Below are 16,442 nucleotides of genomic sequence, written 5' to 3' on the forward strand. Positions count from 1 at the left end.
ACGGCCAGGTCTTGGTAGATTTGCAGTGGTCTGATACTCCTTCCATTTCAATATTATCGCTTGCACAGTGCTCTTTGGGATGTTTAAAGCTTGGGAAATCTTTTTGTATCCAAATCCGGCTTTAAACTTCTTCACAACAGTATCTCGGACCTGCCTGGTGTGTTCCTTGTTTTTCATGATGCTCTCTGCGCTTTTAACGGACCTCTGAGACTATCACAGTGCAGGTGCATTTATACGGAGACTTGATTACACACAGGTGGATTGTATTTATCATCATTAGTCATTTAGGTCAACATTGGATCATTCAGAGATCCTCACTGAACTTCTGGAGAGAGTTTGCTGCACTGAAAGTAAAGGGGCTGAATAATTTTGCACGCCCAATTTTTCAGTTTTTGATTTGTTCAAAAAGTTTGAAATAACCAATAAATGTCGTTCCACTTCATGATTGTGTACCACTTGTTGTTGATTCTTCACAAAAAAATACAGTTTTATATCTTTATGTTTGAAGCCTGAAATGTGGCAAAAGTTCGCAAAGTTCAAGGGGGCCGAATACTTTCGCAAGGCACTGTATATATTACCTCAATTGCCTCGACTAACCGGTGCCCCCGCACATTGACTCTGTACCGGTACCCCCTGTATATAGTCTCCACATTGACTCTGTACCGGTACCCCCTGTATATAGTCTCCACATTGACTCTGTACCGTTACCCCCTGTATATAGCCTCCACATTGACTCTGTACCGATACCCTCTGTATATGGTCGAGCTATTGATATTTAACTTCTGCTCTTTAATGACTTGTTCCTTTTATTTCTTATTCTTATTTGTACTTTTTAAAACTGCATTGTTGGTCAGTGGCTTGTAAGTCAGCATTTCACTGTAAGGATTCACTGTAAGCATTTCACTACTACACCTGTTGTATTCGGCGCATGTGACTAATACAATTTGATTTGATAGAACAGTGAAATGATTGATGAATGAAATAGTACAGAATGAATGACTGACTGCCCAGTTCAACATCAGTTCACCGTCTCACCTCATACTGTATTGGAGCAGCAGCAGCTGACTTGATCGTTGATGCTAATCATCATGTTTGAATCTGAGAGTAAATAGAGCCGACTACAACTCTAAAAATGAAGGGTTCAACTGGAGTTGTTCTCAGATCCCCTAAGAACCGTAGGGTTCTTGACAATGAAAAACAGCCCCAAAAGGTTCTTCAAATAACTTCTTTGGTGGGGTTCACTCTAACTTTATGGAAAAAGCTTTATTTAAGAAATATAGCAACCCCCCCCCCCCTCCAGACTCTGTAGACTGTTTAATAATGCCTCATAATGGCTCCACTCATCTTTATCGAATTATCCATTAAAGATACCAACTCAAAACCTACGTTCGTCTACATATGGGTTGTTTAAATTGTATCTAATTATATTCCCAGTATTACTTTATCAAATCTCTAGTAATCATGATACACACATACAATTAATCATATTTTCACAGAATCCATATAAAACGTAAGAAATTCTCAGGTACCCACGACAACCATTCCATTTGCTTTTTCGAAGGACTCTCCGCAGCTACGAAGCAGCTCTCCAAACATACTCCCCCCCCCAAAAAACGGAACCAAAAAATATATGTGTTTGTTTCCCGGACAATGACCGGAATTCAACGGTTCTCGAACCTCCCAGAAACCACGGCAAAATCAAGCCTCCCAGGAACTATAGACCTTCCGCTGCTTTCTAAAATATTATTCCGCTCTCAATTACCACTCCATGATACTCTGATGGGCAGTGAAGTAACGGAACTCCAAGACAACGTTATATTAAAGCTTATTATCCACATGTCAATCATCTGATTAAGTATATTTTTATAAGAGGTACTATAGATCTCTGTGAGGATCAATATATCTATCTCCTTGAGGACCTATAGATCTCTGTGAGGACCTATAGATCTCTATGTTACTATCCAAACTTCTGATTAAGACTCAGTCACACATCTCTCATATCAGTCACGCAACTCTCATACCACAGTCACACAATGCTATTCCCAAACATACCTAATCACAATTAGTTGTTTTTGAACAATATTTTAACCTGCAGGAATATTTTCACATTTGTACATACAATTACATCTTTCAATACTTCTAAAATGGGGTCCTGGTTTAAAACAATTACGGGTTTAAAACAATTACAGGTGTACCTTACTATCTATATCATAAATTGTCTTAACTAGTATACACAGATTATAATTTTCATCCAGAGCCTCCTGACTCGGCCCTGATCACACCTCCAAGGTGCCCCCCTCACACAGGAATACACACAAGAGTCTACAAGGCTTTTATAAAAACTCCACTTTAAAGTGTTTTGCTCACCTTTCTCTTTGGAAAAAAAAAACTAGGTTGGAGATGTGGTATCCACTCAGCTCGCTCTCTCTCGGATCAAAGGTGGGTTAATCTGCTCCGTTCCCCAAGTCTGGTCTCCCTGAGCTCCCATGTTAAAGGGATCCCTCGTGCACCATTTACCCAGGTCATCAGGAGCAGTCACCAAATCAGGATTCACATCCCCATCGCCAAATGTGTTTGTTAATGTCTTTAATATCAATTGAGGAGACAAACTTCTCACATGAGTTATTCTTAATGTAAATCTTTATTCACTTAATAATAAGGGAGCAGGTCAATACAATGCACACATAAAGTGAATCAATTGAGTGCTCTACGATAATGATGGCTGGTGGACAAATCACCCCCAGATGATTAATTGAGAGCCACGATACAAAAGTACAAAGGTCTTTTGCAGCCAAGATACACCCCTTTCAACTTACATGACGACTAACAGATGTATAGAACGGGTCACAAGGTTTAGATTTCTATCAAAGATAGTTATAATTCTCAGCAGACAGTATCTACTGTAAAAACAGTAAAAACTTTGTGTTGACCAGGATCTTGCCCTGGGGTCATCTCTCCCTGGTACCACAGACAACATAAATATTAACTCATGCTCTGGAATGCGGTCACTTTAGGTTATATCACCCAAAATACTGTCATTGTTTTGTCCCAGAGGCCCATCATCGGTAGAACACACAGACACTATAGTTCTAAGAACCCTCTATTATGTTGCTTAAAACAACCATTTGATGCAATAAAAGTATTATAACATAATCTTGCAATTTTGCTCTCACAGTGTCCACTGACGAGTAACAACAACTGGGACATAAAAGTCACCCACCATGAGATGAGAACCACTAAATCAGCCCAAGAGGAGGCAAACAAAATAACTGATAAACGAGGTGACACAAATCAGTGCGCCCTACGTACTAACAAGCTATACGTACTAACAAGCTAGACGTGCTGAAATCCAACCTCAAAACATAAATGGAAAAACCAAAGCCAGTAACACTTTCCCCCCTTAAGACAACACATATATCCTATAACAGTTGTTGGAAATGTTTGCACCACCAACAGAATTTGGATTTCACTTTATATCCAACTACAATGTTTCACCTCCTCCTAATATAAATATGGTTTCTACTGGCTGTCAACAATTAAAAACAATAAAAAACATGTATTTCTAAATAATAATATACAATCGTATCTTTTCTTTTTCTTTCTATAGAATCCTAAAACTCCACTTGCTTCTAGAACTCTCGTCCCCTTGGAAGGAGCCCAAACAAAACTCAATCTCCAATACGTAAAAAATTGCAGTCAAAATAAATAGTGATGCACTGGCTAAACACAAAACTATTTGACTGCCCACCCTTGAGACAATCAGCAACCAAATACTCCGACAATGTTAAAACATTCTACATTGTGACATTAAAATACTCCTTCTACAATGTTTGATATCATGAAAAAAACTCCTTCATGCATGTATTTTCTGATGTTTAATAAGATATCTTTTATCAGAGTATCTCTGGTCACATTGATCACAGCTATAAGGTTTCTCTCCTGTGTGTGTTCTCTGGTGTATCTTCAGTTGGTTAGATTGAACAAAACTCTTCCCACATTGAGTACAGCTATAGGGTTTCTCTCCTGTGTGTGTTCTCTGATGTATATTCAGTTCCCCAGATCGAACAAAACTCTTCCCACATTGATTACAGCTATAAGGTTTCTCTCCTGTGTGTGTTCTCTGATGTACCTTCAGTCCCCCAGATTGAACAAAACTCTTCCCACATACAGTACAGCTATAAGATTTATCTCCTGTGTGTCTTCTATGGTGTATCTTCAGATGGCTAGATGTAAAAAAAAACTTCCCACATTGAGTACAGCTAAAGGGTTTCTCTCCTGTGTGTATTCTCTGGTGTACAGTCAGACTGCTCAACTCAGTAAAACTCTTCCCACATTCATCACAGCTATATGGTTTCTCTCCTGTGTGTGTTCTCTGGTGTGATGTCAGGCTGCTTAGCTGAGTAAAACACTTCCCACATTGATCACAGATATAAGGTTTCTCTCCTGTGTGTGTTCTCTGGTGTAATATCAGGCTGGTTGAATGAGTAAAACTCTTCCCACATTGAGTACAGCTATAAGGTTTCTCTCCTGTGTGTGTTCTCTGGTGAAGAGTCAGATGGCTCGACCTAGCAAAACTCTTCCCACATTCATCACAGCTATATGGTTTCGCTCCTGTGTGTATTCTCCGGTGTGATATCAGGGTGCTTACGTGAGTAAAAGTCTTCCCACATTGATCACAGCTATAACGTTTCTCTCCTGTGTGTATTCTCTGGTGTGGTATCAGGTTGCTTAGCTGAATAAAACCCTTCCCACATTGATCACAGCTATAAGCTTTCTCTCCTGTGTGTATTCTCTGATGTACAATAAGATGGCTAGATGTTTTAAAACTCTTCCCACACTGAGTACAGCAATAAGATTTCTCTACTGTGTGGATTCTCTGCTGAATTCTAATGCCTGCTGATGAGGTGAATCTCTTCCCACAGTCAGAGCGGTGAATTATCTTCCCTGTGGGTCTCTGCAGGTGTTTCTTGAGGAGTTCTGATCTGGAGAGACTCTTCTCTGCCTCGTCATTATCATGAGGTTGTTGAGGTTCCCCAGAGGATCCACGATAGTCACGTCTCTCTCCTGTGTGAACAACAAAGTCAAGACAGATGATTAAAGGCCCACAACAGCAGAAATCCACTGTAAAAGGTGATGCCAACAGCGTAGCCATGATGTTGTACAACAATTGACGTCTGTAATGAATGTAATAATTATTTGACATTTTTCTTAAAATGAGCAACAATAGTCATATGTTTTCTTGTTTTCACATTAGTAGTAACAGCTAAGATTGTAGACTAGAAATAAGTTATTCATGTTGTTGAAACTCTAAGCAGTGTGCCAGGCGATTTTTGGTCTCCAATATAGCCCCTTTGTGTGTTTGCTAAAATTGTATGTAGTATATCTGCCTGGAGCAAAAATTGACATTAGAGACAAAGCAAGGCATAAAGCAATCACAGGTGTTGATTGGGAGAGCTAGCTAAGACAACAATTGGTAAGACAACAACAACAGGTACAATGGCAATGAATGGGCAGAGAGGGTCAGTTAAAGACACACAGGGCCTGAGTTTGAGGCCAACAGTTAAACCAAAACACTGGAGTACCGTGATTAATGAACAGTCCAGTAGGTATCAGCTATGCAGCCAAGTGATCATAGGGTCCAGTGAACAGCAATATGTGAACCAGGGAAGCCGTTAGGTAGTCATTACTACACTAGCCAGGAGATGCGCCTGGCTCGAAGCTAACTCGTGATAGCGCCGGGACAAGGGGGTCACCGACGTCCGGCAAAGGCCGGTTGAGGGCACATCTGACAAAATTATGTCGGCAGACCAGTCGTGATGGATTGGCGGGGCTTCGTGTCGACAAAGGGTCCAGGCCAATTAGCAAGAGATATTGTAGCTGGAGTAATTTTGTTTTCTAGCAGGGAGATGCACCTGGCTCGAGGCTAACTGGTGCTAGCTTCGGGACAAGGGCATTACCCGGTAATTTTTATTTTTTATTTTACCTTTATTTAACCAGGCAAGTCAGTTAAGAACACATTCTTATTTTCAACGACGGCCTGGGAACAGTGGGTTAACTGCCTGTTCAGGGGCAGAACGACAGATTTGTACCTTGTCAGCTCGGGGGTTTGAACTCGCAACCTTCCGGTTACTAGTCCAACGCTCTAACCACTAGGCTTCTAGTCGTCTTAGTGAAGAGTCTCGGAGGCATCAGCTGTGTAGCCGAGTGTTCATAGGGTCCACTGAGCAGGCCGGGAGATGGGCCTGGCTCAAGGCTAGCTTTGGGGCTGGGCCACTCGGTAGCAGCTCGCTAGCTGCGATTATCCGGTGTAATGGTCCAGAGCTTACGGCAGGAATACGGTGATATAGTGGAGAAAAACAGTCCGATATGCTCACGATTGATATCGCGCTGTGCAGACTGGCAGGTATTATCCAGGCTAAAAGCGTCTGAGCTAAAAAGGTAAAGGCCGCTAGCAGTGGCTAACAATGACTATAAAGCTAGTAGCTAATTAGCTGGTTAGCTTCTGATGGAGGTTCCAGCTGTAAGGTCCAAAAAAAATTGCATATCCGTATCACATTGGGTGAGGTGGGTTGCCGGAAGGTATATTTAATTTATACATGGAAAAAGATTGTATATATTGCAATATATTTCGAAAGAAATAACATTTAAAACAAACAGGTCTTAATGCTATGCCATCGTGGATTACAAGATGACTCTTAAAAACCATTGGATTTAGCAAACTGAAATTATTTAGTATTTCTGTGCCCATGAAAACTGTTTTCCCAGAGTAACATAAGGAGCCACTAAATGATACATAGTTCGAGTGCATTTCAGAATACAAAAAAAACTGTCCGACAGCAAGATCATTATTTTAGTTGAAGGTCATCGTATGACAAGCGTAAAATTGACTATAACTACTGTTCCCTGAAGGAGGGAAACTAGGTACAACATAGTATCAAATCCACGCCTCGCTGGAAGCCCCGCCTTCCACAGGTGATGAGCGTGAGGCTTGGATTTATTCCTTAAATTTAATTACTGCTCTTCACCGACCCAAGAAAGGCCATGAACAAACAGGTGTTGTTCCTCGTTTCCCTCCTTCAGGGAAGTGTAATTATAATCAAAGTTACACTCCCTTTCAGTCAGTCAACTTCGGAACAACATACTATGGGGAAATAAAATCATTCCTCAGCCGACCCAAAAGGATACTATAAATGAAACTGCCCCCTGCAGACAATCCAGACCTGACCCTACAAGATGCGTCAGTTTTGTCCATTTATTCATTGTCTTTTGTTTGTAACACTCCTGTCAATGTTGAGTAAGGACGCACACCTGATTACCCATATAGAAGTAGGATTAATCTATCTGGCCTGCACACAAATGTAGGCCTATAAATGTGTCCATTTGAAGATGTCTGATAGTATTTCTCATTGTCTTAACGCTGAACCACTAATGAGTTGTGGAGCTTCTTAAAGTAATTTATTCTTCACCTCCAAACAGCAAGTAAACAAAGTCTAATCAAAATCAATTGCAAATGACAATAGTTCCTCAAAGTATTTTTGTTAAATATTTCCAGCTCTCGCCCTTTCAATAACCACTTGGCATAAAAGGGAAAAATGTAATGCTCTGATCCAGTGGAAATGTCATAAAATACCTGATTACTTCTTATTATTTGCACAAATAACCTACAGCTGTGTCTGTCCAGAACTCACTGGAGCAGGAAACTGGGGGCCTATAAAATGTTATGCAATGTTGCAAGCTTGCTATCGGAGTTTCCTGACCCAGTTGATAGTTGATACAATGTGTCAAGTTTGTTGTAGACAGGCCATTTGCAGCCAATGTGATTTATTGGATATTTATTTCTATCAGGATATTTTCTACCTGCAGAATGCAATGTTTTTATTTGTTGGCTTTATGTAGGCTATTTTTTTTACAAAGTTGGCAATGGCAATAAAAGTTACTTTTAGATTTATATAATTTTCATTAAGATGTAGATAGAATGTAGATTAATCACAGACAATAATTTTGAGATACTATTATAAATTAAATGAAACTGTTCCACAAAAATGTGCATATGAAAATCATAACTGGAACACAGATTAGCAGAAATGGTCAGATAAATTGGCACTCCAACTGGAAAAGGTTGCAGACTGCTGGTGTAGTCTATTACTAGCCTATTAGTCTATCTATCTGTAGTCCATTAGTCTATTACTGCAAACTTCAGGAGCAGAACGGCAGAATTTACGAAGTCCAGCAGCGGAGGGGGGGCTCCATCTGGCCAGGTTGTGTTGACGAGCGGCTCCCTCTGGCCAGGTTGTGTTGACGAGCGGCTCCCTCTGGCCAGGTTGTGTTGACGAGCGGCTCCCTCTGGCCAGGTTGTGTTGACGAGCGGCTCCCTCTGGCCAGGTTGTGTTGACGAGCGGCTCCCTCTGGCCAGGTTGTGTTGACGAGCGGCTCCCTCTGGCCAGGTTGTGTTGACGAGCGGCTCCCTCTGGCCAGGTTGTGTTGACGAGCGGCTCCCTCTGGCCAGGTTGTGTTGACGAGCGGCTCCCTCTGGCCAGGTTGTGTTGACGAGCGGCTCCCTCTGGCCAGGTTGTGTTGACGAGCGGCTCCCTCTGGCCAGGTTGTGTTGACGAGCGGCTCTCTCTAGTTATGACTTCGTGTCATTTGTGTGTCTTAATTATTTGATCAAACAGAATGCTTAAAGCATCAGACAAGTTCAGTACGTATATTTGATTTGATAAAAACACATGGGGTGATTGGTAGAAACAACAGATGACTCTTGGTTGACCAAGATGTATTTTAGTTGGGGACAGCACTAGAACATGATTTTGGGGCTCCCGAGTGGCGCAGAGGACACTGCATCTCAGTGCTTGGAGGCGTCACTACAGACACCCAGGATAAAATCCAGGCTGGATCACAACCGGCCGTGATTGGGAGTCCCATAGGGCGGCGCACAATTGGCCCAGCGTCGTCCGGGGTAGGCAGTCATTGAAAATAAGAATTTGTTCTTAACTGACTTGCCTAGTTAAATAAAGGTTAAATTTAAATAAATAAATAAAGTTATGACAAACCATTTTCTACAAATCCGTCAAGGCACCAACTTTGAGAAGGTTTTAAAACAAAGGTTTCAAACCAATTCATGAATGTAATTGAATCTAGGTATGTTTCGCCTTTAACGTAACGGCATGAAAATAAATTGGCTGAATATTATACAATCACTTATCAACAGCTGTCACAATTTGATTTGCATTTTAATGAGGGAAATAAGTATTTGACCCATCTGCAAAACATTACTTTGTACTAGGTGGCAAAACCCTTGTTGGCCATCACAGAGGTCAGACGTTTCTTGTACTTGGGCCACCAGGTTTGCACACATCTCAGGAGGGATTTTGTCCCATTCCCCTTTGCAGATCTTCTCCAAGTCATGAAGGTTTCGAGACTGACGTTTGGCAACTCGAACCTTCGGCTCCCTCCACAGATTTTATATGGGATTAAGGTCTGGAGACTGGAGGCCACTTCTTCTTCAGCCACTCCTTTGTTGCCTTGGCCGTGAGTTTTGGGTCCTTGTCATGCTGGAATACCCATCCACGACCCATTTTCAGGTTCTCTCCCAAGATTTGACGGTACATTGCCCCGTCCATCGTCCCTTTGACGCGGTGAAGTTGCCCTGTCCCCTTAGCAGAAATACACCCCCAAAGCATAATGTTTCCACCTCCATCCAGTGGGGATGGTGTTATTGGGGTCATGGGCAGCATTCCTCCTCCTCCAAACACAGCGAGTTGAGTTGATGCCAAAAGCTCCATTTTGGTCTCATCTGACCACAACACTTTCACCCAGTTATCCTCTGAATCATTCAGATGTTTATTGGAAAACTTCATACTGGCATTAATATGTGCTTTCCTGAGCAGGGGGACCTTGCGGACGCTGCAGGATTTCAGTCCTTCACGGCGTAGTGTGTTCTTGGTGACCATGGTCCCAGCTGCCCTGAGATCATTGACAAGATCCTCACGTGTAGTTCTGGGCTGATTCTTCACCGTTCTCATGACCGTGGTTACAACTCCACGAGGTGAGATCTTGCATGGAGCCCCAGGCAGAGGGAGATTGACAGTTCTTTTGTTTCTTCCATTTGTGAATAATCGCACCAACTTGTGTAGGTCTACAATCTTGTCCCTGACATCCTTGGAGAGCTCTTTGGTCTTGGCCATGGTGGAGAGTTTGGAATCTGATTGATTGCTTCTGTGGACAGGTGTCTTCTATACAGGTAACAAACTGAGATTAGAGTGTGCTCCTAATCTCAGTTTGTTATCTGTATAAAAGACACCTGGGAGCCAGAAATCTTCCTGATTAAGAGGGGGTCAAATACTTATTTCCCTCATTAAAATACATTTATAACATTTTCGACATGCGTTTTTCTGGATTTAAATCAAATCACATTTTATTTGTCACATACACATGGTTAGCAGATGTTAAATGCGAGTGTAGCGAAATGCTTGTGCTTCTAGTTCCGACAATGCAGTGATAACCAACAAGTAATCTAACTAACAATTCCAAAACTACTGTCTTATACACAGTGTAAGGGGATAAGGAACATGTACATAAGGATATATGAATGAGTGATGGTACAGAGCAGCATACAGTAGATGGTATCGAGTACAGTATATACATATGAGATGAGTGTGTAGATAAAGTAAACAAAGTGGCTAGTGATACATGTGTTACATAAGGATGCAGTCGATGATGTAGAGTACAGTATATACATATGCATATGAGATGAATAATGTAGGGTAAGTAACATTATATAAGGTAGCATTGTTTCCCGCTCAGCCCAGTCAAAACTGTTCGCTGCTCTGGCTCCCCAATGGTGGAACAAACTCCCTCACGACGCCAGGACAGCGGAGTCAATCACCACCTTCCGGAGACACCTGAAACCCCACCTCTTTAAGGAATACCTAGGATAGGATAAAGTAATCCTTCTCACCCCCCCCCCTTAAAATATTTAGATGCACTATTGTAAAGTGGCTGTTCCACTGGATGTCTTAAGGTGAATGCACCAATTTGTAAGTCGCTCTGGATAAGAGCGTCTGCTAAATGACTTAAATGTAAATGTAATGATTGTTTAAAGTGGCTAGTGATATATTTACATCATTTCCCATCAATTCCCATTATTAAAATGGCTGGAGTTGAAGCTGTTTTTCAGTCTCTCGGTCCCAGCTTTGATGCACCTGTACTGACCTCGCCTTCTGGAAGATAGCGGGGTGAACAGGCAGTGGTTCGGGTGGTTGATGTCCTTGATGATCTTTATGGCCTTCCTGTAACAACGGGTGGTGTAGGTGTCCTGGAGGGCAGGTAGTTTGCCCCCGGTGATGCGTTGTGCAGTCCTCACTACCCTCTGGAGAGCTTTACGGTTGAGGGCGGAGCAGTTGCCGTACCAGGCGGTGATACAGCCCGACAGGATGCTCTCGATTGTGCATCTGTAGAAGTTTGTGAGTGCTTTTGGTGACAAGCCGAATTTCTTCAGCCTCCTGAGGTTGAATAGGCGCTTCTGCGCCTTCTTCACGACGCTGTCAGTGTGAGTGGACCAATTCAGTTTGTCTGTGATGTGTATGCCGAGGAATTTAAAACTAGCTACCCTCTCCACTACTGTTCCATCGATGTGGATAGGGGGGGTGTTCCCTCTGCTGTTTCCTGAAGTCCACAATCATCTCCTTAGTTTTGTTGACGTTGAGTGTGAGGTTATTTTCCTGACACCACACTCCGAGGGCCCTCACCTCCTCCCTGTAGGCCGTCTCGTCGTTGTTGGTAATCAAGCCTACCACTGTTGTGTCGTCCGCAAACTTGATGATTGAGTTGGAGGCGTGCATGGCCACGCAGTCGTGGGTGAACAGGGAGTACAGGAGAGGGCTCAGAACGCACCCTTGTGGGGCCCCCGTGTTGAGGATCAGCGGGGAGGAGATGTTGTTGCCTACCCTCACCACCTGGGGGCGGCCCGTCAGGAAGTCCAGTACCCAGTTGCACAGGGCGGGGTCGAGACCCAGGGTCTCGAGCTTGATGACGAGCTTGGAGGGTACTATGGTGTTGAATGCCGAGCTGTAGTCGATGAACAGCATTCTCACATAGGTATTCCTCTTGTCTTATGGCTAAATTCATCGTTAGAACCACTGGATGCCTTATTAAGATGCGTTTGAGAAACCGGGCCCAGATATCCAGTTTCCTTCTCCACTTTCACTCCATAAACTGCATCCTCCTCCTCTTTCACTCTGAACGCGTCTTCCTCTTCTTTCACAGTAACGGCCTCCTCCTCTCCTTCTTGTTTTACTGAGATATCCACCTCTTCGTCCTCCTCTTTCACGGGAGCTTCTTTCTTCGTCCAGCAGACCTCCCCCTTCTTTAGCAGGAAAAGAGTAACTTAGTGAACTCATGGTCGGAGATATTAGCTAGCTAGGCTAATGCTAACTAAACCAGTCGGCTAACTGACTAATAACAACACCGTAAATATGAAAATAAATCGGATAACTAACTAGACGACAATAGTGGGTTTAAAACACAGTGGCTAATATATAATAAAGCGTATAAAGAGCTTTATCGGTTCGTCTATTTTGTCAAACAAGCTACCGAGGTGTCTGACTAACTGTTGCTGCTGTTGAAAGAAGCGTTCCGTACACTATATTATACGTCACAATAACAGCATAACCTTATATTCCCAGACCGCCATCTGCTGACTGGAGTGGGTAACGCAGTTGAGTAAAATGTTTATTTTATTTTCAAACGCCACTAGAACTAAAATATTCATTAGGCCCCCCCTAAATAAATAAATATCAGTCAATATATTTTTTTCTGTCCGGCACTTGGAGAGGCTTGGGGAGGCTGCTGCTGCACTCGTGACTGTTAGAATTTCATGAGCAAAGATAGCGGACAGAAATACTAGGATGGAAGCAAATGTGAGGGATTATAACTTCATAACGAATCATGCAAAAACCATGTACAGTTGACAGGAATGTTAGTTAATGATTTAGTAAACGATTTTGCATTTTTAAAATCATAATGTTCATTTACGAAAATCGTGATTTAGCCAGCTAGTTGACATTAGCCAGCTAACTGGGCTACCTTTATGGGTGTTTTGACATGAGTATGAAATTGTAATTCTGGTTGTTTTAGGGACTCACGAAACAACCAGCAAACCAGGCTGTCGTTTTGTTTAACAGTAGATGGTATAGAATCTAGCTGAAGAATTTACTGCAAATTGAATGTACAACTGTGTAAGCTTGCCTTGCGGATATTTGCCATGCAGATAGATTAAATAACGTAGCTAGCTAGCTACGTTCTTGCTTATTGTGCAGTGGATGATTAAAATTCCTGTATGCCCATGGATGTGTAGCTAGCTATCTAGCCGATCTGTGTATGGACCCAAACGTTTGGTATACATATTAGTTCAGAACCTAGCTATCATAGCCAGTTGTATCAACGTCAAAACAGCCCGAATGACATTAATGAAGCCTATGGATTGAGTAGAATATAATATCATGTTGTGCCAATGATGAAATCCGTATATACAGTGCCTTGCGAAAGTATTCGGCCCCCTTGAACTTTGCGACCTTTTGCCACATTTCAGGCTTCAAACATAAAGATTTAAAACTGTATTTTTTTTGTGAAGAATCAACAACAAGTGGGACACAATCATGAAGTGGAACGACATTTATTGGATATTTCAAACTTTTTTAACAAATCAAAAACTGAAAAAAAACCTTTACTTTCAGTGCAGCAAACTCTCTCCAGAAGTTCAGTGAGGATTTCTGAATGATCCAATGTTGACCTAAATGACTAATGATGATAAATAAAATCCACCTGTGTGTAATCAAGTCTCCGTATACTTTCGCAAGCCACTGTACATGTAGTTATTACCATGCATGAGATCCCCACATTGTAGCCTGTACATTTAATATATTCACCGATCATGTACTCTACCTTGGCAAATAAAGGTGCAATTTAGGTATGAATGTCTTTGAGATTATTTTTCAGTCATATCCAATACCAGGAGTATCAAATTCCAGTCTTTGAATGATGCTGTGTCTGCATGTATGTATTACAATTATACACTTCAACAGTGTTTACCAACCTTGGTCCTGGGACATCAATGGTTACATATCGTAACTAATAGACTATAAACAGGATTCAACTAGTTACTTCATATATACAGAAATATAATGTTAAAAAACAGTACACGACACTTCCTATGCATCATGTAAATACTCTAACACCGGTTCATCTCATATCTTAATGCCCTTCATCTGCATTGATCTGATAAACATTACACTTCATTTCAACCAGTAAAGAATGTGAAACACTTTATTGAAAAGCCCATTATCCAATTTTTATAAACACAAGTGTAATCTGTTTAATCTGTACTTCAATGCACATCTGTTGTGAATTATAAAAACAGAGGAAGAAAGAGGTGTAAAATACAGAAAGGGACCTCCCGGTTGCGGCCGGTTACGGCCGGTTACGACAGAGCCTGGGCGCGAACCCTTAGTCTCTGATGGCACAGCTGGCGCTGCAGTACAGCACCCTTAACCACTACACCACCCGGGAGGCTAGAGAGAGCATGTTTAAGCCTTGTGTTTTTAGGTGAAATGCAAAACTGACCTTGGATCATTAACTCTGGGACTACTGCATCTATCTGTATTTCAATGTAAAGCATCTCTTTAATAACACTGTTGACCTGACCAAGTGACCTCTCACCTCTGATCATGCTGTGTCCTCTATGTAGCCAGTTCAGATGCAGGAGGGGTTCACCGACACAGCTGATATAACCTAGAGGATTTGGGGAGAAGGGGAGAGAGGGATGAAGTGAAGGAGAGAGACTGTTATTGAGGAAATAAGGTAGTTAAAACTGACCCTGTGTTCAACAGGAATCTGTGTGTGTGGCCTCACCTGGTGTCCACACCACACTAAGTGGCTGCAGAGGACTTTATGCTGAAAAACATGAACGGACAAACAATATAGCGTAGTTATAGAAATAATGAAGTGTCTTACTATTCTCCATGGTTGGCTCTCTTGCCTATTCTTTGAAGGTGGAAGGAGCCACAGTTATACACCTGAACCTGCTTACTGCACAACACAATCTAACAATCAGATTGATACATGAGTGTAGGTGTGGGTTATAGGGTGTCTAATTGTTCTAAAAAAATCAATATGGGTGATTTAAAATAGCCTGTTTTGTTTTTTTTGCACAGACATCACACCCTTACTTAAACAGCACCCTCACCTGAGAAGTAGAAATCAAAGGGAGAGAAACTGGGTATGGAATAACTGCAGTTGCCATAGCTAAGTAAATGGAAGAATATTCTTATTGCAATGTGAATGGCTCTTAAAAGAGCCTTTGGTTGTGCATACCAAAGGGAACAGCACCCTCTTTGAAGAAGTAGGAGGTGAAGATCTCCTGCACACGGATTGCCTCTCTTGCTGCGTTGTTGGACCCCATCCTTGAAACATCCTGCAGAGCAGCAGACCTCTCTGGGACACGGCGGCGAGCTGCAGATCCTCTCCTGGTCCTCGTGTCCATCCTCATGAAGTTATGCAGGACACAGGTAGCCTTCACACAACAGGAATTATTTCAGGAGGCAGTCCCAGATGACCCTGGTCACCCAACATTGCAGTGCCCTACACGGTAACTGTAGGCAATCGTTTTGAAGGAATCTCCAGTTTCAAGGTATCTGTAGGAATATGGAAGACAATGTAATTATTAGACTGTTACATCACCAGGTCATTGTGGATTACTAAAGTACAATATCCCTGATAACAAATCATGATAACATTGAATTGATAGATGCATGGGCACACATATGTACATGTGTAGCATGTGACAATGACAGGATCATATCAAGGATGGCATCACAAATGAATACATAAATACCACTTGAAGCTTGATGATGAGTTGATCATTTGAATCAGCTGTGCAGTGCTGAGGAAAAAACAACAATGTGCCTATTTGAGTCCCCAGAACTGTGAACCACTGCTCTGCATTGCGACCTCTTCATATGTAGACTGGCTTTCATAGCGCTCTTTATCTGAGGACAGAAAACCTCACAAGAAACAGACTTCATTATAGTCAAATGAACCCACACTGAATATTATGTTACTATTATCTCCGTCCTCACTTCTAGGGACAGGAGCAACACAAAAGTACCTTCCCTATCCTGAATAGCCTCCTCTCTCACTGTCAGTTGGGGCTGCTATCCTTTCACCCTCCTCCATGGCTGTTAGCTTGCTACCTACAAATACATTTGGAGTTTTTACAGTGATAAATAGATAGCTAGCTAATATGAAGTTCGGTAGCTGGTGATATTTAATTCACTTAGTTCTCTATCTACACAGAATGTGAAGTTGTCTAGCTAGCTCATTTAGCAGCTCATTTGAGTTAGCAGGGACTGTTGCTAGTTAGATAATACTACTTTTTTTTCATTTCC

At 42.0% G+C, this 16,442-nt stretch overlaps 1 protein-coding gene across 1 annotated transcript in view; it reads right to left on the reverse strand.

Annotated features, from left to right (window-relative positions):
- Positions 1-2,633: 2,633 nt before the first annotated feature.
- Positions 2,634-16,442, reverse strand: part of LOC124024305 (gastrula zinc finger protein XlCGF57.1-like) — a 174,963-nt gene continuing 161,154 nt past the window's right edge. The window contains exon 2 of the mRNA XM_046338288.1: positions 2,634-5,064. Coding sequence (XP_046194244.1) covers positions 3,854-5,064 — 1,211 coding nt within the window. The 3' untranslated portion in view covers positions 2,634-3,853. The remainder of the gene's footprint in view (positions 5,065-16,442) is intronic.

Source organism: Oncorhynchus gorbuscha, linkage group LG03 (genome assembly GCF_021184085.1).
Source record: "Oncorhynchus gorbuscha isolate QuinsamMale2020 ecotype Even-year linkage group LG03, OgorEven_v1.0, whole genome shotgun sequence".
Classification (NCBI taxonomy): Eukaryota; Metazoa; Chordata; class Actinopteri; order Salmoniformes; family Salmonidae; genus Oncorhynchus; species Oncorhynchus gorbuscha.